We start from the raw sequence: 27,146 nt of genomic DNA, 5'->3' as shown, positions 1-27,146 counted from the left end.
GCCACTTGACAATATTTAGTTTGGTATTTCAGGTCATTAACTGACCTGATTAAGGGACTATGTGGGATTTTTGAACAACATGGGACTGTTTCCCACACTGGGGGAAACACTCCCAGCTCGAATGGACGTGTTGCAGCTGTCAGCCTGTGGCAGCTGCAAAGGTCCATTTGACAGGTGGTGGGGGGGAGACCCTCACTCATTGCAGGAGGCCACTCTGTCACTTGGGACAAAGTTTGGCCTCCACCACCCTCTTCCTGACGGTCAAAGTCACCAACCTGCACACTTACCCCGGGGTCCGGAGACATGTACCTACCTTGCGGACCCCCTCAGATGTACATCTTGCGGATGGGGGCCGCCGTAGCTGCAGTCATGACCGCCTCGGAGGGCGAACAGCATCACCAGCCTCACCAGCCTCGCCATCCATGCCGTCCACCTCTGACACGTGGAGCTCCACAACACAGTGCTGTGACACATCCACCTGTACAGCAGGAGGGAGGGCTACTGCAGAGAGAGATGCGTCGCAGAGGGCACTACCCTTGCCACAGGTTCCGCAGACCGAGGCTCAGCCTCCTGGACCTCTCCGAGCAGCAGTGCACATGGAGGCTCAGAGTCACTCGACATGTAGCCGTGGACATCTGCAGCCTCTTTCATGCCAAGCTGCTCCTGGCTGGCCCGTGCACCATTTTCCTACCTGTCGCTGTCAAAGTCACCACTGCCCTCCCGAACTTCTCCTCCGCAGCCTTCCAGGGTGCAACTGGGGACATCGCCGATGTCTCTCAGTCGTCTGCGCAGAAGTGCCCTGCAAATACACCTACACCCACTCTGCAGTGACACAATGGGTGGCATCAGTGGTGGGTCCTCATAGTGATACCCAGGAGCGGGCATTATTGCACAAACCGGACAGGATTCGCGAAGACATGGCAGTAGTGGTGCCAATATAATGTGTGATGTGAGTTGTTCTGAAATGCAATATAAGTAACAACCATGACAAACCCTCAAACACCCTTGTGCATCCCCTTCATGCTCACGACACGTTTGCCTTACGCTGCCGACTGCACATATGTGATGCATGCCCTGTGGCTGCAGCACAGGTGGTGGCAGGTTGAGTGCCGCTGGCCGTGAGAGAGATGCACGAGAGGGTGAGTATGGGATAGAGCCATGAGATTGTATGAGGATTGGGTTGCGTGTTAGTGGCGGGGTGAGTACTGGCGAGGTGAGTAGGTGCAGGTAAGATGAGGATGGGGTTTGAGTGGGTATGAGGGGTGATGTGACAGAGTAGTGTTGGCAGTGCCGAAGGAGATGTGGGGTGGGGGCAGTGATGTGGCAGACAGAGTGTAGGGGAAGGATTACGTGTACACACTGTGGCTGACCTACTGAGGTCATTGGACCGCCTCCTGCACTGTGTGCAGGTAGGCGATATGTTGGTGGCGCAGGTGACCCACTCTGCCACCTCGAGCCAGGCCTTCCTGGTGGCGGAGGCGGGCCACTTCTTCCCGCCCGCCAGGTGGTGGATCTCTGTCCTCCCCCTCCTCCTCACCCCATGTATTGATACCTGGGGTGAGGCATCATTAAACTGGGAGCAGCCTTCCCCCTGGGATGCTCCATGCAGTCATCTTTGCTATTGGTTGCAGCATCTGTCAGTGGAGGACTGCCCCTTTAAATAGAGCGCCTCCAGCTGACAGATCTTACTGCGCATGTGCAGCCCGCCCGACGCGCAGATCAGCAGCGGGGAACCCGGAGGAGCAGGTAAGTGGATCCAATTAGTGGTTTGCCTGCTACGATCGCGCTGGAAACCCACTAATTTCACCGGGCGCGTTACCCACGCGCCCGCTAGCCCATCCGCCGAGAACCCGCAGCCCTGCTAAAATCGGGCCCCAAGTCTCATTTTCAGCTTGTGGGAGCGGCTGAGGGTGGGTCATTGGATGAGAAGTAAAATCCTGGCTGATTATTTTCTATTCTCTAGCCAAGAAGGCTGAGTGACTCTTTTTTCTTCTACGCTTTCTTATAGGAACATGGGAACATAGGAACAGGAGTAGGTCATTCAGCCCCTCAAGCCTGTTCCACCATTCAATGGCTGATCTGTATCTTAATTCCATCCACATGCCTTGGTTCCATATCCTTTAATACCCTTGGCTAGCAAATATCTATCGATCTTAGATTTAAAATTATTAATTGAGCTAGCATCTACTGCTTTTTGTGGGAGAGAGTTCCACACTTCCACCACCCTTTGTGTGAAGAAATGTTTCCTAACTTCTCTCCTGAATGGCCTGGCTCTGATTTGAAGGTCATGTCCCCTTGTCCTAGACTCCCCCACCAAGGAAAAAGTTTCTCTCTATCTACCCTATCAATTCCTTTCAAAATCCTAAAAACCTCAATCAAATCACCCCTTAACCTTTTATATTCCAGGGAATACAAGCCCAGTTTATGTAATCTCTCCTCATAATTTAACACTTGGAGCCCTGGTAACATTCTGATGAACCTGCACTGCACTCCTTCCAAGGCCAATATATCCTTTCTAAGGTGCGGTGTCCAGAACTGTACACAGTACTCCAGATGTGGTCTAACCAGGGCTGTAGCAAAATTTCCTCCCATTTAGATTCTCGCCCTCTAGTTATAAAGGCTAACTAGCCTTTTTGATTATTTTTTGTACCTGACTCCTACATTTTAGCGATCTCTGTACATAGACCTCCAGACCCCTAAATCTCTTTGGACCTCCACTGTTCCTAAATTTCACCATTTAAAAAATACTCGGATCTATCCTTTTTTGGTCCAAAATGGATGACTTCACACTTATTTGCGTTGAAATCCCATCTGCCACATTATGGGGTTTAAATTGGTTAACCCCCAAAAATGGGTGCTGGGATTGTGGTGCGCAATTGACCTGCGTCCATTGGTTGTAATTCGTGACATACCATTCGTGCTGCCTGATGATTTCAATGATATCTGTGTGCAGCGAGTGCTACCTGCACTGTTGATTGGCTGCACACATCAGCAGGGGGCCTTGATATCGGGACTGGCTAGCACTACTTAAAGGCAGCCTGCACCTCTAAATGGGGAGGTGCACTGTGGCTGCAGGAAGTACTGGAAGTGCTATGGGAAGCGAATCTGTGGTGGAATATACTGAGAGAGAAAGCATGCACGAAAGGTTCTCAGACGGTGCACTAGAGGCCTTGGTGGAAGAGGTGGACAAAAGGAGGATCAGCCTTTATCCGCGAGGGGGCAGGAGGCCCTCCAGACACATCCTCAAGAGGCAGTGGGAGGAAGTCACGCACAAAGTAAATGCCAGGAGAATCGCACCACGTACATGGATGCAGTGAAGGAAGAAGTTCACGATTTGGCACGAGTGGTCAAGGTGAGTGAATTCAGTTTTCAAGTGTCATCTCTTACCACCTGCACCACTAGCCTCATCCACTGCTCCACAGCACTGTACCCCCCATCACCTACCTACCAACAAACTCTTTTGTTTACTACTCAACCCTTCAAATTAGATGCTTCATCTCATCCTTTGTAAACAATTTTACAACACCAAGTTATAGTCCAGCAATTTTATTTTAAATTCACAAGCTTTCGGAGGCTACCTCCTTCCTCAGGTGAACGATGTGGAAATGAAGTCCTCGAAATGAAGTCGCATTTATAATTCACAGAACAATGCTGGTGATAACAGACAGTTTTTTCAACTGCCCGTTGCCAAGGCAATCAGTGTGCAGACAGACAGGTGTTACCTGCCAGGTCTCAGAATATACAAATCACCAAAAAAAACAACAAACAAAAAAAAACAGAGATAGAGAGGTAGAAACATAGAAAAGACAGCAACTGACCCGTTCTATTAAAAACAGATAACATTTGTTCGCTGGTGGGGTAACGTGTAGCGTGACATGAACCCAAGATCCCGGTTGAGGCCGTCCTCATGGGTGCGGAACTTGGCTATCAATTTCTGCTCTACGATTTTGCGTTGTCGTGTGTCTCGAAGGCCGCCTTGGAGTACGCTTACCCGAAGGTCGGTGGCTGAATGTCCTTGACTGCTGAAGTGTTCCCCGACTGGGAGGGAACCCTCCTGTCTGGCGATTGTTGCGCGGTGTCCGTTCATCCGTTGTCGCAGTGTCTGCATGGTCTCGCCAATGTACCATGCTCCGGGGCATCCTTTCCTGCAACGTATGAGGTAGACAACGTTGGCCGAGTCACATGAGTATGAACCATGCACCTGGTGGGTGGTGTCCTCTCGTGTGATGGTGGTATCTGTGTCGATGATCTGGCATGTCTTGCAGAGGTTACCGCGGCAGGGTTGTGTGGTGTCGTGGACGCTGTTCTCTTGAAAGCTGGGTAATTTGCTGCGAACGATGGTCTGTTTGAGGTTGGGTGGCTGTTTAAAGGCGAGTAGTGGAGGTGTGGGGATGGCCATAGCGAGGTGTTCGTCGTCATTGATGACATGTTGAAGGCTGCGGAGAACATGGCGTAGTTTCTCCGCTCCGGGGAAGTACTGGACGACAAAGGGTACTCTGTTGGTTGCGTCCCGTGTTAGTCTCCTGAGGAGGTCTATGCGATTTTTTGCTGTGGCCCGTCGGAACTGTCGATCGATGAGTCGAGCGTCATATCCCGTTCTTACTAGGGCGTCTTTCAGCGTCTGTAGGTGTCCATCGCGTTCCTCCTCGTCTGAGCAGACCCTGTGTATTCGCAGGGCCTGTCCATAGGGGATGGCCTCTTTGACGTGGTTAGGGTGGAAGCTGGAAAAGTGGAGCATCGTGAGGTTGTCCGTGGGCTTGCGGTAGAGTGAGGTGCTGAGGTGCCCGTCTTTGATGGAGATTCGTGTGTCCAAGAAAGAAACTGATTCTGAGGAGTAGTCCATGGTGAGCTTGATGGTGGGATGGAACTTGTTGATGTTATCGTGTAGTCTCTTCAGTGATTCCTCGCCGTGGGTCCATAGAAAGAAAATGTCGTCGATGTATCTGGTGTATAGTGTTGGTTGGAGGTCTTGTGCAGTGAAGAAGTCCTGCTCGAACTTGTGCATGAAAATGTTGGCGTATTGGGGTGCGAATTTGGTCCCCATGGCTGTTCCGTGTGTTTGGGTAAAGAACTGGTTATCGAAGGTGAAGACATTGTGATCCAGGATGAAGCGGATGAGTTGTAGGATGGCGTCCGGAGATTGGCTGTTGTTGGTGTTGAGTATTGATGCTGTCGCAGCGATGCCGTCATCGTGGGGGATACTGGTGTAGAGTGCCGAGACGTCCATCGTGGTGAGAAGTGTTCCTGGTTCAACTGGTCCGTGGGTACTGAGTTTTTGTAGGAAGTCTGTAGTGTCGCGACAGAAGCTGGGGGTTCCCTGTACGATGGGTTTCAGGATGCCCTCGATGTATCCAGAGAGGTTCTCACACAGGGTTCCGTTGCCTGATACGATAGGACGTCCAGGTGTGTTGGCTTTGTGTATCTTTGGGAGGCAGTAGAAGTCTCCCACGCGGGGATTACGTGGGATGAGAGTGCGTAGGATGCTTTGAAGGTCTGGATCGAAGGTCTTGATCAGTTTGTTGAGCTGGTGGGTGTGTTCTTTGGTCGGGTCTGCGGGTAACCGTCTGTAGTGTTCCTGGTTGTCCAGTTGTCGGTATGCTTCTTTGCAATAGTCCGTTCTGTTCTGTATGACTATGGCTCCTCCTTTGTCCGCTGGTTTGATGACGATGTTGCGGTTGGTCTTGAGAGCGTTGATGGCGTTGCGTTGTGCTCGGGTGACATTCTGGACTGTCTTCTGAGTGCGGCTGATGAATCTGGCATTGACGCATTTCCTGACAGCTTGAGCATACATGTCCAGCTGAGGGCAGTGACCCTCTGGAGGAGTCCAGTTTGACTCTTTCCTCTTCGGTTGCTGTACCGCGGATCCCTCTGTCTGCTGTTCCGGATCGTCGATTGTCTCATTGGGTTCGCTGCTGAAATTTTGTGGTTTGTGGTAGAATTCCCGGAGCCTCATTCTCCTGATGAATTCCTCTGTGTCCGCCGCGAGACTCGTGGGGTCCATTTTGGTAGTGGGGCAGAAATTGAGCCCTCGGCTGAGAACTTCGATTTCGTCTGGTTGAAGGGTGTGGTCGGACAAATTGACGATAGACTTCCCTGTGGTTGCAACCGTGGTACCAGGGGAAGCTTGGTCGATGCTGGTGGTGATGCCGAGTTTCTCAAGCTTCCTGCTCTTGGTTTTCATGTAGGCAGCGTAGTTCCGTTGCCTCGTCTGTTTGGCGGTATAACGTAGCTGGTCTGCTGTGTCCTGAGTACAGGTTGAGAGTGTGGACTCTATCTTGGTTTCGAGGTTGTGGCGTCTGCTGTAGAGTTGGTGTACGAGATGGTTGTTTACAATTGTCAACCCCAGTCCATCACCGGCATCTCCACATCATGACTACCATCGACACCACAAACTGCCGGCTCACAGTGGAAAGGATATCCAAGAAGATCGCGCATTTAGACACAGACATCAAGTTTTTACAGAGCTGCAAGAAAGCAGACAAGATCCCGAAAGGACTCCAGATCACGAACCCACTCAGGTCCACATACAACTCGGATTATGCTGAGAGACTCTGCCGCCGTACATCTCGCACACTCCGCAACCATCTCGTACACCAACTCTACAGCAGACGCCACAACCTCGAAACCAAGATAGAGTCCATACTCTCAACCTGTACTCAGGACACAGCAGACCAGCTACGTTATACCGCCAAACAGACGAGGCAACGGAACTACGCTGCCTACATGAAAACCAAGAGCAGGAAGCTTGAGAAACTCGGCATCACCACCAGCATCGACCAAGCTTCCCCTGGTACCACGGTTGCAACCACAGGGAAGTCTATCGTCAATTTGTCCGACCACACCCTTCAACCAGACGAAATCGAAGTTCTCAGCCGAGGGCTCAATTTCTGCCCCACTACCAAAATGGACCCCACGAGTCTCGCGGCGGACACAGAGGAATTCATCAGGAGAATGAGGCTCCGGGAATTCTACCACAAACCACAAAATTTCAGCAGCGAACCCAATGAGACAATCGACGATCCGGAACAGCAGACAGAGGGATCCGCGGTACAGCAACCGAAGAGGAAAGAGTCAAACTGGACTCCTCCAGAGGGTCACTGCCCTCAGCTGGACATGTATGCTCAAGCTGTCAGGAAATGCGTCAATGCCAGATTCATCAGCCGCACTCAGAAGACAGTCCAGAATGTCACCCGAGCACAACGCAACGCCATCAACGCTCTCAAGACCAACCGCAACATCGTCATCAAACCAGCGGACAAAGGAGGAGCCATAGTCATACAGAACAGAACGGACTATTGCAAAGAAGCATACCGACAACTGGACAACCAGGAACACTACAGACGGTTACCCGCAGACCCGACCAAAGAACACACCCACCAGCTCAACAAACTGATCAAGACCTTCGATCCAGACCTTCAAAGCATCCTACGCACTCTCATCCCACGTAATCCCCGCGTGGGAGACTTCTACTGCCTCCCAAAGATACACAAAGCCAACACACCTGGACGTCCTATCGTATCAGGCAACGGAACCCTGTGTGAGAACTTCTCTGGATACATCGAGGGCATCCTGAAACCCATCGTACAGGGAACCCCCAGCTTCTGTCGCGACACTACAGACTTCCTACAAAAACTCAGTACCCACGGACCAGTTGAACCAGGAACACTTCTCACCACGATGGACGTCTCGGCACTCTACACCAGTATCCCCCACGATGACGGCATCGCTGCGACAGCATCAATACTCAACACCAACAACAGCCAATCTCCGGACGCCATCCTACAACTCATCTGCTTCATCCTGGATCACAATGTCTTCACCTTCGATAACCAGTTCTTTACCCAAACACACGGAACAGCCATGGGGACCAAATTCGCACCCCAATACGCCAACATTTTCATGCACAAGTTCGAGCAGGACTTCTTCACTGCACAAGACCTCCAACCAACACTATACACCAGATACATCGACGACATTTTCTTTCTATGGACCCACGGCGAGGAATCACTGAAGAGACTACACGATAACATCAACAAGTTCCATCCCACCATCAAGCTCACCATGGACTACTCCTCAGAATCAGTTTCTTTCTTGGACACACGAATCTCCATCAAAGACGGGCACCTCAGCACCTCACTCTACCGCAAGCCCACGGACAACCTCACGATGCTCCACTTTTCCAGCTTCCACCCTAACCACGTCAAAGAGGCCATCCCCTATGGACAGGCCCTGCGAATACACAGGGTCTGCTCAGACGAGGAGGAACGCGATGGACACCTACAGACGCTGAAAGACGCCCTAGTAAGAACGGGATATGACGCTTGACTCATCGATCGACAGTTCCGACGGGCCACAGCAAAAAATCGCATAGACCTCCTCAGGAGACTAACACGGGACGCAACCAACAGAGTACCCTTTGTCGTCCAGTACTTCCCCGGAGCGGAGAAACTACGCCATGTTCTCCGCAGCCTTCAACATGTCATCAATGACGACGAACACCTCGCTATGGCCATCCCCACACCTCCACTACTCGCCTTTAAACAGCCACCCAACCTCAAACAGACCATCGTTCGCAGCAAATTACCCAGCTTTCAAGAGAACAGCGTCCACGACACCACACAACCCTGCCGCGGTAACCTCTGCAAGACATGCCAGATCATCGACACAGATACCACCATCACACGAGAGGACACCACCCACCAGGTGCATGGTTCATACTCATGTGACTCGGCCAACGTTGTCTACCTCATACGTTGCAGGAAAGGATGCCCCGGAGCATGGTACATTGGCGAGACCATGCAGACACTGCGACAACGGATGAACGGACACCGCGCAACAATCGCCAAACAGGAGGGTTCCCTCCCAGTCGGGGAACACTTCAGCAGTCAAGGACATTCAGCCACCGACCTTCGGGTAAGCGTACTCCAAGGCGGCCTTCGAGACACACGACAACGCAAAATCGTAGAGCAGAAATTGATAGCCAAGTTCCGCACCCATGAGGACGGCCTCAACCGGGATCTTGGGTTCATGTCACGCTACACGTTACCCCACCAGCGAACAAATGTTATCTGTTTTTAATAGAACGGGTCAGTTGCTGTCTTTTCTATGTTTCTACCTCTCTATCTTTGTTTTTTTTTGTTTGTTGTTTTTTTTGGTGATTTGTATATTCTGAGACCTGGCAGGTAACACCTGTCTGTCTGCACACTGATTGCCTTGGCAACGGGCAGTTGAAAAAACTGTCTGTTATCACCAGCATTGTTCTGTGAATTATAAATGCGACTTCATTTCGAGGACTTCATTTCCACATCGTTCACCTGAGGAAGGAGGTAGCCTCCGAAAGCTTGTGAATTTAAAATAAAATTGCTGGACTATAACTTGGTGTTGTAAAATTGTTTACAATTGTCAACCCCAGTCCATCACCGGCATCTCCACATCATCTCATCCTCACACTTTACCACTCTTGCAAGCCGTGTACCCACAACTCACAGGTCACACACACTGGCAGCTATTCAACCATGACAGCCACATCACCCAAACATCTTACAGGTCACTCACTGACACACTTCCCTCATTCTTGCAGGAGAAGGTGGCGCACAACAGCTGGAAGCAGGAAAGACTGGACGGAGGACAGGCTTGCCTACACACCTCACCCCCATGGAGGAGACAGTGCTGGTGATAATTGGGTGGGCCGTGGGAGAGCCCGTGCCAACTGGCAATGCTGGAGGGATCGATGATGAGGGTCTGTGCATACCTAATCCTCCTTCTCACTTTCCACGTCTCCCTCATCCCACAATCTTTTCTGACACACATGCTGCAGATGGTGTCAGCACGCATGTCTTACTTTCTCCTCTCTCCTCACCACAGCTCAACCCGTGTCCCTTTGTCATTTCATATACCCAAGAACTGGAACCTGCCCAGTCAGAGGAGACAGAGGCAGACGACAGTGATGATGCAGACACACCGTCACTCAATCTTACACTCGCAGCCACCAGCTCAGATACTGACACTGTGCATAGTTTAGAAACTAGGATAGAGGAGGGATCTGCAAGTGGTGAGACACTGGGCACAAGTGCACAGGAGAAGGGGCGGGGGGAGCAGATACCACAGGGGTGCCAGCTCGCCGGAGGGCGAGGTCACTCAATGGTTCTGTTGTGGAGGAGTCGGATGATGACTTCGATGGGCCAGGGTACAGAAGAAGGCTGATGGCCATACACCAACAAATGCTTGGTGCACTGGAAAGCCTGCCAGAAAGCCTGCACACAATGTCAAGGAGTATGGAGGAGTCCAGCTCCAACTTGACACAGGGCTTTGTGCAGAGCTTGGAGCCCATCCTTTCCCACATGGAACGGGTGGTCACCTCCATTAGCACGCCTGTGGAACCCACCATGACACAACATCTGATGACCAATGTCACTGCTTCCATTGCAGCACAAACATCTGGCACCCAAGGTCTGACTGCTGCTTTGGAAGCTCAAACCGCTGCTATTGTGGCTCTGGGTTCCACTGTTGAAAAGGGCTTCCAGGGTGTCACAGCAATCCAGCCATCTGTTCTCTAGCAGGTCACTAGAATTGCTGAGGCGCCGCCCTGGGAGAGCAGCAGTGGCATCATGGAAGAAGAACCTGTTGTCCTCTCTCAGGATGACAGCATTCCTGCTCCCACCCCTGCCAGTCCGCCAGTGCCCTCGCTGTTGCCTGTCAGCCAGACAGCCCAGACTGCTGCAGCCCAGGCCGAGATGGTGCAGTCTGAAGCTGGGTCCTCCCGGTTCAGAGCTGCTCAAGGTCGTCTTCCACGACCATCTACATGCTCCTTAATTGAAAGTCAGCAGCGTTCCACCAGCCACGCTCCAGCCACTGGGGATGCACCTCGTAGGAGCACTACGACAGGCACTAAGGGAATGCACAAGGGTGAACAGTATCAGTTTGTTTGAATCATTTGTTGTGTAAATCTGTAAATGCGGTTATGAATTTGTATTTAGTGTTGGTTTTTATTTCTGCGATGAACTGAGGAAGGAAGCAATGTGTAATCATAAGGAGAACGATTTGGTGGTCATGTGGGAGAGGAAAGGTAAGGAGTGTGGGACTGTTGTTGAATGGTTAGGTGTCATTGAGGTTACTGGTATCGCTCGTTAATCATCTGATTACGCAGAGCCGTGGCAGACAGGGCCTGCCTACCTTGTTGCCTCCCTGCCTCTTCCTCCACTTCCTCCTCCTCCACTTCCTCCTCTATCTCCTTCTCTTCCTCCTACTCCCTCTTCTGCCTGCTTGCTATGCTCTGTGTGGCCTCTCTGCATTCTCCCAGTCATGTTCAATTCCCAGAGGATGTCCTAGCAGGTCACCCATGTCTGGAAGCAACTTTGGTCAGCACACTATTTAAAATGCCACTAACAGTACTGCAAGACCAGCCAGACCACTCTCTAGGTAATATTGCAACTTTCTCCAAGTATAGGAAACTGCCACAAACACCCACAATTGTACCAGCAGCCAGAATAACTGATCCAGCAACTACTCTGTAACTCTTGCATGCTCCCTTTAAATAGCTCTGGTGCGGGGTGGGGGGCGTCCTTCATGCCCTTTAACTCCTGTTCAGCTGTGGGACGTTAGGTCAGTGCGTTGGCTGGAGCGTGGAGTTCTAAAATGTCGCCAGCTGCTTCAAATCAGCGTTGCACCCTGATTCGCGTCATAATCTCCCTACTTTACATCCTTCTGGCGATCGTTAGCTGTGCAACCACCTTTACCAATATGCTCACGTCACGCCGGAAGTGCATCTCGGACATCATTTTGGGGGCTTAGATGTCCGCGTAGCGCCTACAAAACGGGCGCTACGGGGCCCAATTTAGCCTCTTATGTATCTTATGCATTTAGAATATCTGCAAGTTGATTGCAAAAGGGGTTGATTCCAAGGCAGTAATGGTAAATATTAATGTTCAACATATTCCTTTTTCCCATATTAACGGAAGTAAGCAATGACCTTGCTGGTGATTACATACTTTGCACAATTCTGTCAGATTCAAGTCGCTTATTCCATACAAAAATACTGAAAATACACACCAGGTCCTTCAGCATCTGTAGAAAGCAAAGATTGGTGGGTCTGGTAGTGTAGTGGTTATGTTACTGGACTAGTAATTCTAGAGACTAATAATCCAGCACAAGTGAGTTTAATTCCTACCATGGTAGTTTGAGAATTTGAATTCAATTTACAAAATCTGGAATTAAGAAGCTGCTATCAGTAAAAGTAACCATGAAACTGTTGGATTGTTATAAAAACCCATCTGGTTCACTAACATCCATTAGGGAAGGAAATCTGCCATTCTTACCTGCTCTAACCTATATGTGATTCTAGTCCCACACCAAGTGTGGTTGAGTCTTATAGTGGTCTAGCAAGCCACTCAATTGCATCAAACTTCTTCAGTTCAAGAAGGCCCACCACTGCTTTCTCAAGGCAACTAGAGATGGGCAATAAATTGTCAGCCTTGCCATTGAGACTCACTTCCCAAGAATGAGTTAAAAAAAGTTTAACCTTTATAATGTTGGTTTAAGCTTCATGAGTTACCGTAGAATTTTTTTAAGCCATTGCATATTCACAAGTCCTAATCACTTATTGTGTAAAAAAAAAATCAGCATCGGCTGTTTACCTTCAATAATGTATAATTATAATTTAGTATTCCTACTGGATGTGTTTTACATTCAAGCCTTACAGTGTCAGCAGGCCCAAGGAACTCCAGCAACACTGAACTAGCTATTTTCACTCAGGTTTTTACTTGACTCAGTGCAACACTGAAACAAGCCTTAATATCTCAGTAATAAATGTGCTCAAATGTCAAAAGCAGTTTTATTACAGTAAATATTATTCCTACACAACAAAAAGAAGTTAAGGAATTGTAAATAAAAGAATTTGGAGGTGAAATTGTCCAATGCCAATAGCACAGAGCGGGCTCATAGCAAATCGGCAGCCCATTGACTTCACTGGAAAAGAAAATTGGGCGTGGTGTAAAATGTGCTGATGAAGGAGGCATATGACATGCATAGGCAGCTGGGATCAAGTGGATCCCTTGAAGAGTATAGAGATTGCCGGAGGAGAGTTAAGAGAGAAATCAGGAGGGCAAAAAGGGGATATGAGATTGCTTTGGCAGATCAGGCAAAGGTGAATCCAAAGAGCTTCTACAAATACATAAAGCGCAAAAGGGTAACTAGGGAGAGAGTAGGGCCTCTTAAGGATCAACAAGGTCATCTATGTGCGGAACCACAAGAAATGGGTGAGATCCTGAATGAATATTTCACATCGGTATTTACGGTTGAGAAAGGCATGGGTGTTAGGGAACTTGGGGAAATAAATAGTGATGTCTTGAGGAGTGTACATATTACAGAGAGGGAGGTGCTGGAAGTCTTAACGCGCATCAAGGTAGATAAATCTCCGGGACCTGATGAAATGTATCCCAGGACGTTATGGGAGGTTAGGGAAGAAATTGCGGGTCCCCTAGCAGAGATATTTGAATCATCCACCGCTACAGGTGAGGTGCCTGAAGATTGGAGGGTAGCAAATGTTGTGCCTTTGTTTAAGAAGGGCGGCAGGGAAAAGCCTGGGAACTACAGACCAGTGAGCCTGACATCTGTAGTGGGTAAGTTGTTAGAGGGTATTCTGAGGGACAGGATCTACAGGCATTTGGAGAGGCAGGGACTAATTAGGAACAGTCAGCATGGTTTTGTGAGAGGAAAATCATGTCTCACGAATTTGATTGAGTTTTTTGAAGGGGTAACCAAGAAGATAGATAAGGGCTGTGTAGTAGACGTGGTCTACATGGACTTCAGCAAAGCCTTTGACAAGGTACCGCATGGTAGGTTGTTACATAAGGTTAAATCTCATGGGATCCAAGGTGAGGTAGCCAATTGGATACAAAATTGGCTTGACGACAGAAGACAGAGGGTGGTTGTAGAGGGTTGTTTTTCAAACTGGATGCCTGTGTCCAGCGGTGTGCCTCAGGGATCGGTGCTGGGTCCGCTGTTATTTGTTATTTATATTAATGATTTGGATGAGAATTTAGGAGGCATGGTTAGTAAGTTTGCAGATGACACCAAGATTGGTGGCATTGTGGACAGTGAAGAAGGTTATCTGGGATTGCAACGGGATCTTGATCAATTGGGCCAGTGGGCCGATGAATGGCAGATGGAGTTTAATTTAGATCAATGTGAGGTGATGCATTTTGGGAGATCGAATCGGGCCAGGACCTACTCCGTTAATGGTAGGGCGTTGGGGAGAGTTATAGAACAAAGAGATCTAGGAGTACAGATTCATAGCTCCTTGAAAGTGGAGTCACAGGTGGATAGGGTGGTGAAGAAGGCATTCGGCATGCTTGGTTTCATTGGTCAGAACATTGAATGCAGGAGTTGGGATGTCTTGTTGAAGTTGTACAGGGCATTGGTGAGGCCACACTTGGAGTACTGTGTACAGTTCTGGTCACCCTATTATAGAAAGGATATTATTAAACTAGAAAGAGTGCAGAAAAGATTTACTAGGATGCTACCGGGACTTGATGGTTTGACTTACAGGGAGAGGTTAGATAGACTGGGACTTTTTTCCCTGGAGAGTAGGAGGTTAAGGGGTGATCTTATAGAAGTCTATAAAATAATGAGGGGCATAGATAAGGTCGATAGTCAAAATCTTTTCCCAAAGGTAGGGGAGTCTATAACGAGGGGGCATAGATTTAAGGTGAGAGGGGAGAGATACAAAAGGGTCCAGAGGGGCAATTTTTTCACTCAAAGGGTGATGAGTGTCTGGAACGAGCTGCCAGAGGCAGTAGTAGAGGCGGGTACAATTTTGTCTTTTAAAAAGCATTTGGACAGTTACATGGGTAAGATGGGTATCGAGGGATATGGGCCAAGTGCAGGCAATTGGGACTAGCTTAGTGGTATAAACTGGGCGACATGGACATGTTGGGCCGAAGGGCCTGTTTCCGTGTTGTAACTTCTATGATTCTATGATTCTATGATTCGATATGAGCCGTTTCATGCTACTGGCATAGACCAATTACACCTCCTTTAACTTTACAAGTTCTGACTTCCTGTTTTCTGCACACTCTATTTGAAACTGTCTCACTTTTATTTTAACTTTAATTTTACTTCTACTTTATTTATCACTAATATAACCTGTTCTAACTACCCTATACCTTTAAAAAAAATTGCAAATTGAAAATACTTTACTTACCCAATATCCAACATGGAAAAACTTGACCTCTGTTTGGCGCAAAACTGATTCGAATGGTCAGTTTTCCAGCCAATGGAATACACAAAGTCTGATAATTGTATGGTCATACAAAAGACAATATAGGTCAATGTTTGTTGCATTTTACATGCCTGATTGCACTCAGATGAGGTAGCTCATTCATTCTTCTCCCAGTCTTCAAAACACTGGAATGTTTTTGGAAACACCCATTCCCTGGGTAAAAAGGTCAGGAAAAAGGGGATGGAGATCCATAATGCTGGATCCCCACCCCTTTACATTGCCCTGGGGGGGGGAGGGGTGAAGCTAAGTCTATGTGATGCAGGCCTATTGCTGTCATGTTAATAAGATGGGAGGCGGCATTCACGGCCTCCCAGCATTTTTCTTGTATTTGAGACACAGGTGAGTCCCAATAAGCTAGCAGAGTGCTTTTGCTGGGACACGCCTCTTGAAAGTTCTGTGGGGGGCCTGGAAGAAAGCAAAGGAGGAACCCAAAAGCACATTTAAAAAGGCAAGTTTTTAAAAACTACCCACCAGATATTTGGGCATTGGCTTGGCTGCTGCTCCTTCTTCCTACCCTATTTTCTGGTGCTAGGCCCAACTTGGAGAGGTGAACCTGGACTGGGGTGTCACTGGGCCGTGTTAATGTCCTGGGAAAGGAAACTCAGGAACACGTGGGCCTGGACAGTTGCAGCGCACTTTGGACGCAGAACTCCTGTTCAGTATAGGGGGTTAGGAAAATTGGCCCCACCTTCTCCACAAAGCATAAGAACACAAGAAAGCATGGGATGAAAAAAATCCATTCAGCTCATCAAGCCTGGTTCTATCATCATCTGAAATTTGCAACATGTTTTTTGTAGCAAGAGTAACTGAATAATGATCAGGATCAGGACCTTTGCTTATTTTTCTCCTTGCTAACCCAGGAGTACTGAGTCCAATTGCAGTGTCCCTACCTTCCACCTCTACTAACTTAGCAGAGAATCTGGACCCTTCCTGGTTCACAATGGCTCAGTTCCAGAACCTGTGCAATTATCAACTGAACCACTGGAGAACCCAGTTTTCTATTTTTGGCCATGAAGGATATTAGTCTAGGTATTATCTTTATTTGTTATTGTCTAAACGAAACTGGTAACAATCAAATTGACTCCTACAATACAAATAATAGAATCATAAAATCATAGAATGGTTACAGCATGGAAGGAGGCCATTCAGCCCGTCGAGTCCGTGCTGGCTATCTGCAAGAGCAATCCAGCTAGTCCCACTCCCCCACCCTATTCCCGTAGCCCTGCAAATTTTTTCCCTTAAAGTACTTATCCAATTTTCATTTGAAAGCCATGATTGAATCTCCCTCCACCACACCCTCGGGCAGTGCATTCCAGATCCTAACCACTCGCTGTGTAAAAAAAGTTTTTTCTCACGTCTCCTTTGGTTCTTCTGCCAATCACCTTAAATCTATGTCTCTGGTACTTGACCCATCCGCCAATGGGAACAGTTTCTCTCTCTCTACTCTGTCCAGACCCTTCATGATTTTAAATACCTCTATCAAATCTCCTCTTAACCCTCTCTGCTCTAAGGAGGACAACCCCAGCTTTTCCAGTCCATTCATCAGTAACTGAAGTCCCTCATCCCTGGAATCATACTAGTAAATCTCTTCTGCACCCTCTCTAAGGCCTTCACATCCTTCCTAAAGTGCGGTGACCAGAACTGGACACAATTCTCCAGTTGTGGCCAAACCAGTGTTTTATAAAGGTTCATCATAACCTCCTTGCTTTTGAACTCTAAGCCTCTATTTATAAAGCCCAGGATGCTATATGCTTTCTTAACTGCTTTCTCAACCTGCACTGCCATCTTCAAGGATTTGTGCACATAAACCCCCAGATCTCTCTGTTCCTGCATCGCTTTTAGAATTGTACCCTTTACTTTATATTGCCTCTCCTCATTCTTCCTACCGAAATGTATCACTTCGTACTTTTCTGCATTGAAATTCATCTGCCACGTGTTTTTTTTTTTATTCGTTCACGGGATGTGGGCGTCGCTGGCGAGGCCAGCATTTATTACCCATCCCTAATTGCCCTCGAGAAGGTGGTGGTGAGCCGTCTTCTTGAACCGCTGCAGTCCGTGTGGTGACAGTTCTCCCACAGTGCTGTTAGGAAGGGAGCTCCAGGATTTTGACCCAGCGACAATGAAGGAACGGCGATATATTTCCAAGTCGGGATGGTGTGTGACTTGGAGGGGAACGTGCAGGTGGTGTTGTTCCCATGCGCCTGCTGCTCTTGTCCTTCTAGGTGGTAGAGGTCGCGGGTTTGGGAGGTGCTGTCGAAGAAGTCTTGGCGAGTTGCTGCAGTGCATCCTGTGGATGGTACACACTGCAGCCACAGTGCGCCGGTGGTGAAGGGAGTGAATGTTTAGGGTGGTGGATGGGGTGCCAATCAAGCGGGCTGCTTTATCTTGGATGGTGTCGAGCTTCTTGAGTGTTGTTGGAGCTGCACTCATCCAGGGAAGTGGAGAGTATTCCATCACACTCCTGACTTGTGCCTTATAGATGGTGGAAAGGCTTTGGGGAGTCAGGAGGTGAGTCACTCGCCGCAGAATACCCAGCCTCCGATCTGCTCTCTTAGCCACAGTATTTATATGGCTGGTCCAGTTCAGTTTCTGGTCAATGGTGACCCCCAGGATGTTGATGGTGGGGGATTCGGCGATGGTAATGCCGTTGAATGTCAAGGGGAGGTGGTTAGACTCTCTCTTGTTGGAGATGGTCATTGCCTGGCACTTATCTGGCGTGAATGTTACTTGCCACTTATGAGCCCAAGCCTGGATGTTGTCCAGGTCTTGCTGCATGCGGGCTCGGACTGCTTCATTATCTGAGGGGTTGCGAATGGAACTGAACACTGTGCAGTCATCAGCGAACATCCCCATTTCTGACCTTATGATGGAGGGAAGGTCATTGATGAAGCAGCTGAAGATGGTTGGGCCTAGGACACTGCCCTGAGGAACTCCTGCAGCAATGCCCTGGGGCTGAGATGATTGGCCTCCAACAACCACTACCATCTTCCTTTGTGCTAGGTATGACTCCAGCCACTGGAGAGACTTCCCCCTGATTCCCATGGACTTCAATTTTACTAGGGCTCCTTGGTGCCACACTCGGTCAAATGCTGCCTTGATGTCAAGGGCAGTCACTCTCACCTCACCTCTGGAATTCAGCTCTTTTGTCCATGTTTGGACCAAGGCTGTAATGAGGTCTGGAGCCGAGTGGTCCTGGCGGAACCCAAACTGAGCATCGGTGAGCAGGTTATTGGTGAGTAAGTGTCGCTTGATCGCACTGTCGATGACACCTTCCATCACTTTGCTGATGATTGAGAGTAGACTGATGGGGCGGTAATTGGCCGGATTGGATTTGTCCTGCTTTTTGTGGACAGGACATACCTGGGCAATTTTCCACATTGTCGGGTAGATGCCAGTGTTGTAGCTGTACTGGAACAGCTTGGCTAGAGGCGCAGTGTCCGCCCATTCCACTAGCCTGTCTCTGTCCTCTTGAAGTCCATCACTATCCTCCTCACTATTCACTACACTTCCAAGTTTTGTGTCATCTGCACATTTTGAAATTGTGCCCTATACACCCAAGTCCAGGTCATTAATATATATCAAAAAGAGCAACGGTCATAGTACTGACCCCTGGGGAACACCACTGGATACCTCCCACCAGTCTGAAAAACAACCGTTCACCACTATTCTCTGTTTCCTATGACTTAGCCAATTTTGTATCCATGCTGCCACTTCCCCCTTTATTCCATGGGCTTCAACTTTGATGACTATTATGCAGCACTTTATCAAATGCCTATTGGAAGTCCATATGCACCATATCAACCGCATTGCCCTCATCGACCCTCTCTGTTACCTCTTCAAAACACTCAATCAAGTTGGTTAAACACGATTTGCCTTTCACAAATCCGTGTTGGTTTTCCTTTATCAATCCATACTTGTCCAAGAGACTCTTAATTTTGTCCCGGATTATCGTTTCTAAAAATTTCCACACTACCGAGTTAAACTGGATTTATCCTTGCACCCTTTTTTGAACAAGGGTGTAACATTTGCAATTCTCCAGTCCTCTGGCATGACCCCTATATCTAAGGATGATTGGAAGATTATGGCCAGTACCTCCGCAATTTCCATCCTTGCTTCCCTTAGCAACTTAGGATGCATCCCATCCGGACCGAGTGACTTATCTACTTTAAGTACAGCTAGCCTTTCTAGTACCTCCTCTTTATCAATGTTTAGCCCATCCAGTATCTCAACTATCCCTTCATTTACTGTGATTTGGCAGCATCTTCTTCCTTGTTAAAGAGAGATGCAAAATACTCATTTAGTATCTCTGCCATGCCTTCTGCCTCCATAAGAGACCATAGAGCATAAGACCATAAGACCATAAGAGATAGGAGCAGGAATAGGCCATTCGGCCCCTCGAGCCTGCTCCACCATTTAGTGAGATCATGGCTGATCTGATTTTTACCTCAACTCCACTTCCCCGCCCTTTCCCCATATCCTTTGGCTCCCTTGCTGATCAACGAGTAGATCTCCTTTTTGGTCCCTAATAGGTCCCACCCCTCCTCTTACTACCTGTTTACTGTTTACATGCATATAGAAGACTTTTGGATTCTCTTTTATGTTAAGTCTATTCTCATACTCTCTCTTTGCCTCTCTTATTTCCTTTAATTAATTAAATAGGAAACCATGGAAACAATGGAAATAATGGGCTCCCAGGACATGAGGGCATCAAGGGTGAGCAAGGTAATAAAGGGGATTTGGGACCACGAGGAGAACGTGGACTGCAAGGAATTCAAGGAGAGAAGGGACAAGCTGGGATTCCATCAGAACTCAAAGTAAGAATGATTATATTCTGTTCACAATAAACATACTACATATTACAGTCCAGCATTGTGTGAAGCTAATGGACAATAAGTTAGTCAATATGCAGCAAATTACATATTCAGGAACAAAACAATGACATAATATGAAAATAATCTTATTTCTCAACAGGTTGGTGTACATTACTGTGTCACCAAGCAATTAGCACAAATTATGAATTAGGCACACTAATTTTTGATACCATTTTGCACATTATTGCTGTTATTATCTGACCTTTAATTATAATGTACACACAATGCCAGTCTTATTTTGAAATTTTTTTCTCATCAATTTAAATGTTGTACTATACTGAGAACATTTTTATAACAGCTATTGGCAATCTTTGTTAGGCCATCACTACTACCACTCCATGATTGTTAGGAGTTTGCATTCCTGAATGGTTTTTATGAGAATAAAAGAAATAGAATGGTAACCAAATCCATGATACTTTTGAAGTCTTGTGCAATAAATGTGTTATTTTCTATAATTGCTTAATTGGTAGATTGCTACAATGAACAATTGTCTCATTGAGAAATCAAAGCATGAAGTTGGTTATTATTCTGGCTGTAATAATATTTCTTTGCAATATACAATAATCTCTGTTGTGCATAATTATAGCCTTAATATAAATCTTGCCTTGCAACAGTAATCACCAGGAGAGAAATTTGCCAGTAACAACAACCTGCATTTTCATAGCACTTTTAATATAAGTCATTGCAAAGTGTTTTGGCTGCTATGCCCTCAGCTGCCTAGGCCCTAAGCTCTAGAATTCCCTTTTTAAACCTCTCCACTTCTCTTTCACTCTCACCTCCTTTAAGACACTCCATAAAACCTACTTCTTTGACCAAGCTTTTAGTCACCTGTCCTAATATCTCTTTATGTGGCTTGGAGTCAAATATTGTTTGATAACGTTCCTGTAAAGCATCTTGGGACATTTTACTACTTTAAGGTACTATATATTAAATAGAGAATTACAGAGTCTACAGTACAGAAACAGGCCATTCGGCCCAACTGGTTTATGCCGGCATTTATGCCCCACGTGAGCCTCCTCCCACCCCTCTTCATCTAATCCTATCAGCCTATATGCAAGTTGTTGTTTTACAGAGTCAAAAATAACTGGACACTGAGCAGTAGGTGGAGAAGGATTAGGGTTAATGAAGGCATGATCAAAGTAAGAATTTGGAGGAGGATTTTGAAAGAAGGGAGAGTTGACAAAATGACTGAGCATTTGAACAAACATGAGCTGATCAAAGAAAGTCAGGATGGATTTGTGAAGGGTAGATCATGTCTGACTAATCTAGTTGAATTTTTTGAGGAGGTCACTAACAAGATGGACAGGGGAGTGGCTATGGGTGTTGTCTATATAAACCTCCAGAAGGCATTTGATAAGGTTCCATGCAAGAGATTATTAGCAATAAATGAAAGCACATGAAATTGGAGGTAACCTATCGGTTGGTAATTTGCTGTGAGATAGGAGACAGAGTAGAGAAAAAGGAAATGTACTCTGGGGAATTGTGAAAGGAGGTATTTCCCAGGGATCTGTACTAGGGCTTCAGCTTTTCATCATATACATCAATGACTTGGATGAAGGAATAGAGAGTTGTACATCCAAATTTGCAGAAGTCATTAAATTAGGAGGCATAGTAAGTTGTGTAGATAGGATCAAGATGTTACAAAGTGACATAGACAGATTAAGTGAGTGGGGAAAACTATAACAGATGGCGTTCAATGTGGGGAAATGTGAGTTAATCCACTTTGAATCCAAGAAGGACAAATCAGAATATTTTCTTAATGGCAAGAGACTAGAAACTGGAGTAGCAAAGGGATTTTGGTACCAAAAGTGATCAAAAAGGCTAATGGAATGTTAGCCTTCACCTCAAGGTGGCTGGAATTCAAAGGGGAGAAAGTTGTGCTTCAGTTGTAAAGAGCCTTAGTCAGATCCCATCTGGAGTACTGCGTTCAGTTTTGGGCACTGCACCTAAGGAAGGATATATTGGCCTTGGAGGGCAGATTCATCAGAATGATCCCAGGGCTTAAAGGGTTAAATTACAAGGATTCCCCTGAGTTTAGAAGGCTGAGGGGTAATCTAATTGAGGTGTTTAAAATGATAAAAAGATTTGATAGAGTAGATACAGAGAAGTTACCTCCTCTGGTGGGAGAATCCAGGACAAGGGAGCACAATCTTAAAATTGGAGCTAGGCCATTCAGGAATAAAATCAGGAAGCATTTTTTCACACAAAGGCTAGTGGAAATGTAGAATTCTCTCCTCCAAAGTATGTGGATACTGGGTCAATTGAAATTTTCAGGACTCATATTAATAGATTGTTATTAGGTAAGGGTATCAAGAATATGGATCAAAAACAGGTAAATGGGGTTGAGGTACTGATCAGCCACAATCTAATTGATCCAGGAGTTAAAATGACTTGGGCCTCACGCTGAACTCTCTACGGAGATTTCCCTCCCACCCTGATTGCGTTAAAATTGACCCCACTGAATCACATTTATTCAAGTAGCATTTTGATGTGAAAGAACAAAGGTCTACCATGCACAGAGCTCTATTATCTCTGGTTTGAAAGTAATTGTGGTAATTGTCCTATGTTCCTATGTTCCTTTAATAATATTGGCAATTTTGTACAAATCAAGTGTTACCTGATGTAATTTGCTTTTCTCATTTTAATTAACTCCTTTGAGTTTTCATAGGTTGCTTTTATGGCTTCTATGGCAACCCATTTCACAAACCAGAACAGTGGCATCATTTTCAGCAGTGTGGAGACCAATGTTGGGAGCTATTTTGATGTTATGACTGGAAGATTTAGTGCACCTATAGCAGGTAAGTTGATGACATTATAGTTGGTTGATTTGCAAAAAAGTATGTAAAGCTCTTTTACTTTTTCACACAATGGGTAATAGAAATCTAGAACTCTCTCCCCCAAAAGGTTGTAGATGCTAGGACAATTGGAGCTTTCAAGTCTGAGATAGATAGATTTTTGTTAGGTGAACGCATCAAGGGATGCGGAGCAAAGGCGGGAAAATGGAATTCAGGTGCAGATCAGCCATGATCTAATTGAATGGCAGAGCAGGATCAAGGGGCTGAATGGCCTACTCCTGTTCCTGCATTCCTATTTGCAAAATGTATGTAAAGTACAAAACCGGTGTGCAATTAATGAGTGATTACTAATTAATGGTTATAAATAATTATATTTCTGAACTTTCTGTGTGAATGTTAATGCTCATCAAGGTGAGGAATGTGGTACTGTGGAATGGAAAACTGTTCATTTTAGACCCTCTGAATTCATCAAGCACTCTCAGGTCAGGTACGGCACAGTTAGATGTATACTAAAACTCCTGCTACTCTACATCAGCAATATGCCTCAGCCTCAATATTTGAAGAACTCCTCCTATTGCACCAGGACACATTCATAAAACAGCTAGAATCTTTAATGGGAAGATGGTAGGTATTCTAGAAGGATGAGATCAAATAGGCTGAAGGGTCGTCTTCATTCAAACAGTGAGGTTTCCAGTTTAAGAAGCGAACTTGCTCTCAGCAGTATTTGTAACACAAGTGTGCGTGTATGCAATTCTAAGCATTATTTGTGCACATTCATTAACCTGTTTCCTTTAAATGTCAAACACAGTTGACAACAGTTTTTAACCCCTTATTTTCAATTAATTCTGAATTAACAGCATTTGGAAAAGAAACCTCCAGATGACCTTGCTGAAGTTTTCAAGGTTCTGAAGCTGATCCAGATAAATTGTTCACTATGGGAATCTATTCAAATACCAGGAGACACAATTTAAAAACAAAAACAGTAAAAAGCTGGGAGTACTCGGCAGGTCAAGCAATATCTGTGAAGAAACATAAGTCAGTCAGTTGACGTTTCAGGTTTGAGACCCTTCCTTGGGACATTTCCTACCAGCTTTGAGGAAGGGTCTTAGACCTGAGACATCGGCTGACTGGTCTCCATTTTTCCACAGATGCTGCCTGACCTGCTGAGTATTTCCAGCTTTTTTAGCTGGTTTTGTTTTCAAATTTCCAGCATCTTTAGTATTTTGCATTTTTGATTTAATTCGAGAGCTGATTTTAACCCAGCCTGTCTGACAGGAATGAGGTGGACAGGGTGTTAAAAATGCATCTGGGGGCTCGCCACGCCTATCCTGCATTGTTCCTACCCCCCACCATTTTAACTCTGCAGTTTCTGGTTGTGCGTAGGGCGCCCGCCTTAGGCAGGTAGGGTCTTAATTAAAAGGACAATGTCGCACTCTGATGGCGTCTTACCCGCCCCACTGCATTTTAAATAGCGGACGTCCCGCCCATTCCTCGACCCACCAGCAAAACCTGCCGAGATTGGTGTCTAACAGCTTCTGAAGCACTACAAACGGGGGCTCTCAGATGCAGCTCACTGGATCTGAGAATCTTATGTTGTCTGGTTTGCTAGGAGAGTTTCCAGCTTCCAGATCACTACTTTTACACTTTAAGTGCCTTACAATCTTTTAGTAGGCTTTCTCTACTTACTATGGATGCCATTCTTGCTTCTTTGTTCTGGATGGAACAAGACTTGGAGGAGGAGGAAGAGCAACAGCAGCTTCAGCAGCCACCATCATCAGCACCTGCACCACTCAGTAGACAAAAGGTGAGGGAGGCACGGAGGAGGCTATACCCAGCACACAGGGTCTACAGGCCAAGAGTCACCTTCTTGGGCCTATCTGAGCAGCAGTGCAGGAGGGGGCTGCACTTCTCCAGGCAAGCTGTTGCTGACTTTTCAACCTCCTGCAACAGGACCTGCTGTCTGTTGGACCAGAGGGCATGCCATGCTAATGGCCCTCAGAGTCACCGCAGTCTTGAATTTTTGTGTGACCGGATCCTTTCAGTCTGCTACGCAGGACATCAGCTGCATTTCCCAGTCTGTAGTTCACAGCTGCATTAAGCAGGTGACTGATAACCTTTTTGTCAGGGTCAAGCAGTATATCCTCTTCCTCACTGGCCTCAGCAGTCAACAGGAGAGAACTCGTGGCTTTGCAGCAGTGGCTGGCTTCCTTCACATGCAGGGCATGACTGACTGTACACACGTGGCCATCAGGGCACCGGAGCACGAACCATCAACATCCATCAACAGAAAAGGATACTCTATCAATGTACAGCTACTGGCCGATCACAGGAACAACATCATGCAGGTCTGTGCAAGGTACCCAGGCAGCTGCCACAATGCTTTTATACTCAGGCATTCTACCATCACCAGCACTATTCCGACACTGTGAGGAAGGTGACAGGGTGGCTGCTAGTGGACAAGGAGCCCCCCTGCAGACCTGGCTGATGACATCCCTGCACAGCCCCCACCACGCCCGAGCAACACAGATAAAATGAATGTGGTGTGAACAACATAGATGATGCGGCAAAAGGTTGAGAAGTTGCATGACTTACGATAGATCACAAAAGTAAAGCATGAATATTATAGTAAAATTGTAGGGACATGGAGGAATTTTGTATTCACTAAAAATATATGCCAAAAACAATGCAATGTCACAGAGGGAGTGGATTTTAACTCACAGTGGGTTTCCAGCAGGAAACCACACTGGCGAGTTAATTTCCCACCCGTCTTGTGGCCATGCCGATTTTAACTGCTGGGCCTCATTAACATGCCACCGGCTGACTTCTCACCTGCCGAATCCGGCGGGACGTATAACGGGGCAGTCAATCACCTGCCACAGTTGAATTTAATCCCCAAAACTACTTAGAGCAAACTGTTACTGGTCTATTTGGGAGGAAAAGCTGGGATATGTAGAGGTTGGATGAAAGCACATCATTTGTTTCGATGTTTCAAAACAGTTCTGACAATTGTGTTGCTGATCATAAATTACAAAGAAAAACAAACATTTCTCCTGTTTTCTTTACAAACAGAAGAAAGTATGAACCCTAGTTATGAAGTTTTTGCATTCCATTTTGCTTTGTAGAATGATTAGCAGATCAATTTTAAATGTAAAAATAATCATTTACTTTTTTTCATTACCAATTGAAACTGTAAATGGGATGATGACATTTTCATATCTGGATCATTTAACTTGATATCTTGCTTTTAGTAATGAGGCATTTTCAACATGAGGGAGAGTATGTTAAATTACAACTTGTAACCAACCAAAAATTAATCTATTCATTTGAGAGGAATTCCTGATGCTGAGTGTTAAATGAGCTGATGATTTGAATAAATCAATTTTACACACACAACTTTCAGTAAATTCATGAAACTAACTCACAAACTCCTACAAAATACAATTAAGAAATTAAGTAATTCTATTAAAGTGGAGAGGCAGGGATTTAAGTGACAGAAAGAAACCGGCAACTAAAGCCAGAGCTCCCTGGATGACAAAAGAAATAGAGAGCAAGATGAAGCAGAAAAAAGTGGCATATGACAGATGTCAGGTTGATAATACAAGTGAGAACCAGGCTGAATATAGAAAGTTCAGTGGGGAAGTGAAAAAGATAATAAGAGAGGCAAAGAGAGAGTATGAGAATAGACTGGCGGCCAACATAAAAGGGAATCCAAGAGTCTTCTATAGGCATGTAAACAGTAAACGGGTAGTAAGAGGAGGGGTGGGGCCGATTAGGAACCAAAAAGGAGATCTACTTATGGAGGCAGAGGGCATGGCTGAGGTACTGAATGAATACTTTGCATCTGTCTTTACCAAGGAAGAAGATGCTGCTAGAGTCTCAGTAAAGGAAGATGTAAGTGCGATACTGGATGGGCTAAAAATTGAGAAAGAAGAGGTATTAGAAAGGCTAGCTGCATTTAAAGTAGATAAGTCACCCAGGCCGGATGGGATGCATCCTAGGTTGCTGAGGGAAGTAAGGGTAGAAACTTGGGGAGGTACTGGTCATAATCTTCCAAACATCCTTAGATGCAAGGGTAGTGCCTGAGGATTGGAGAATTGCAAATGTTACACCCTTGTTCAAAAAAGGGTGTAAGGATAAACCCATTAATTATAGGCCAGTCAGTTTAACCTCGGTGGTGGGGATACTTTTAGAAAGGATAATCCG

General features: G+C 46.4%; 1 protein-coding gene across 2 annotated transcripts in view; it reads left to right on the top strand.

The window, feature by feature from the left end:
• The window catches only part of LOC137325582 (complement C1q tumor necrosis factor-related protein 3-like), a 52,817-nt gene that overhangs the window by 2,943 nt on the left and 22,728 nt on the right, over positions 1-27,146 (top strand). For both annotated transcript variants that reach the window (XM_067990923.1, XM_067990883.1), the window contains exons 3-4: positions 19,937-20,091; positions 22,817-22,946. In XM_067990923.1, coding sequence (XP_067847024.1) covers positions 19,937-20,091; positions 22,817-22,946 — 285 coding nt within the window. The remainder of the gene's footprint in view (positions 1-19,936; positions 20,092-22,816; positions 22,947-27,146) is intronic.

Source organism: Heptranchias perlo, chromosome 1 (assembly GCF_035084215.1).
Source record: "Heptranchias perlo isolate sHepPer1 chromosome 1, sHepPer1.hap1, whole genome shotgun sequence".
NCBI classification, from domain to species: domain Eukaryota; kingdom Metazoa; phylum Chordata; class Chondrichthyes; order Hexanchiformes; family Hexanchidae; genus Heptranchias; species Heptranchias perlo.
The sequence above is the reverse complement of the archived record's forward strand: the minus strand, read 5'-3'. Positions and strand labels throughout refer to the sequence as shown.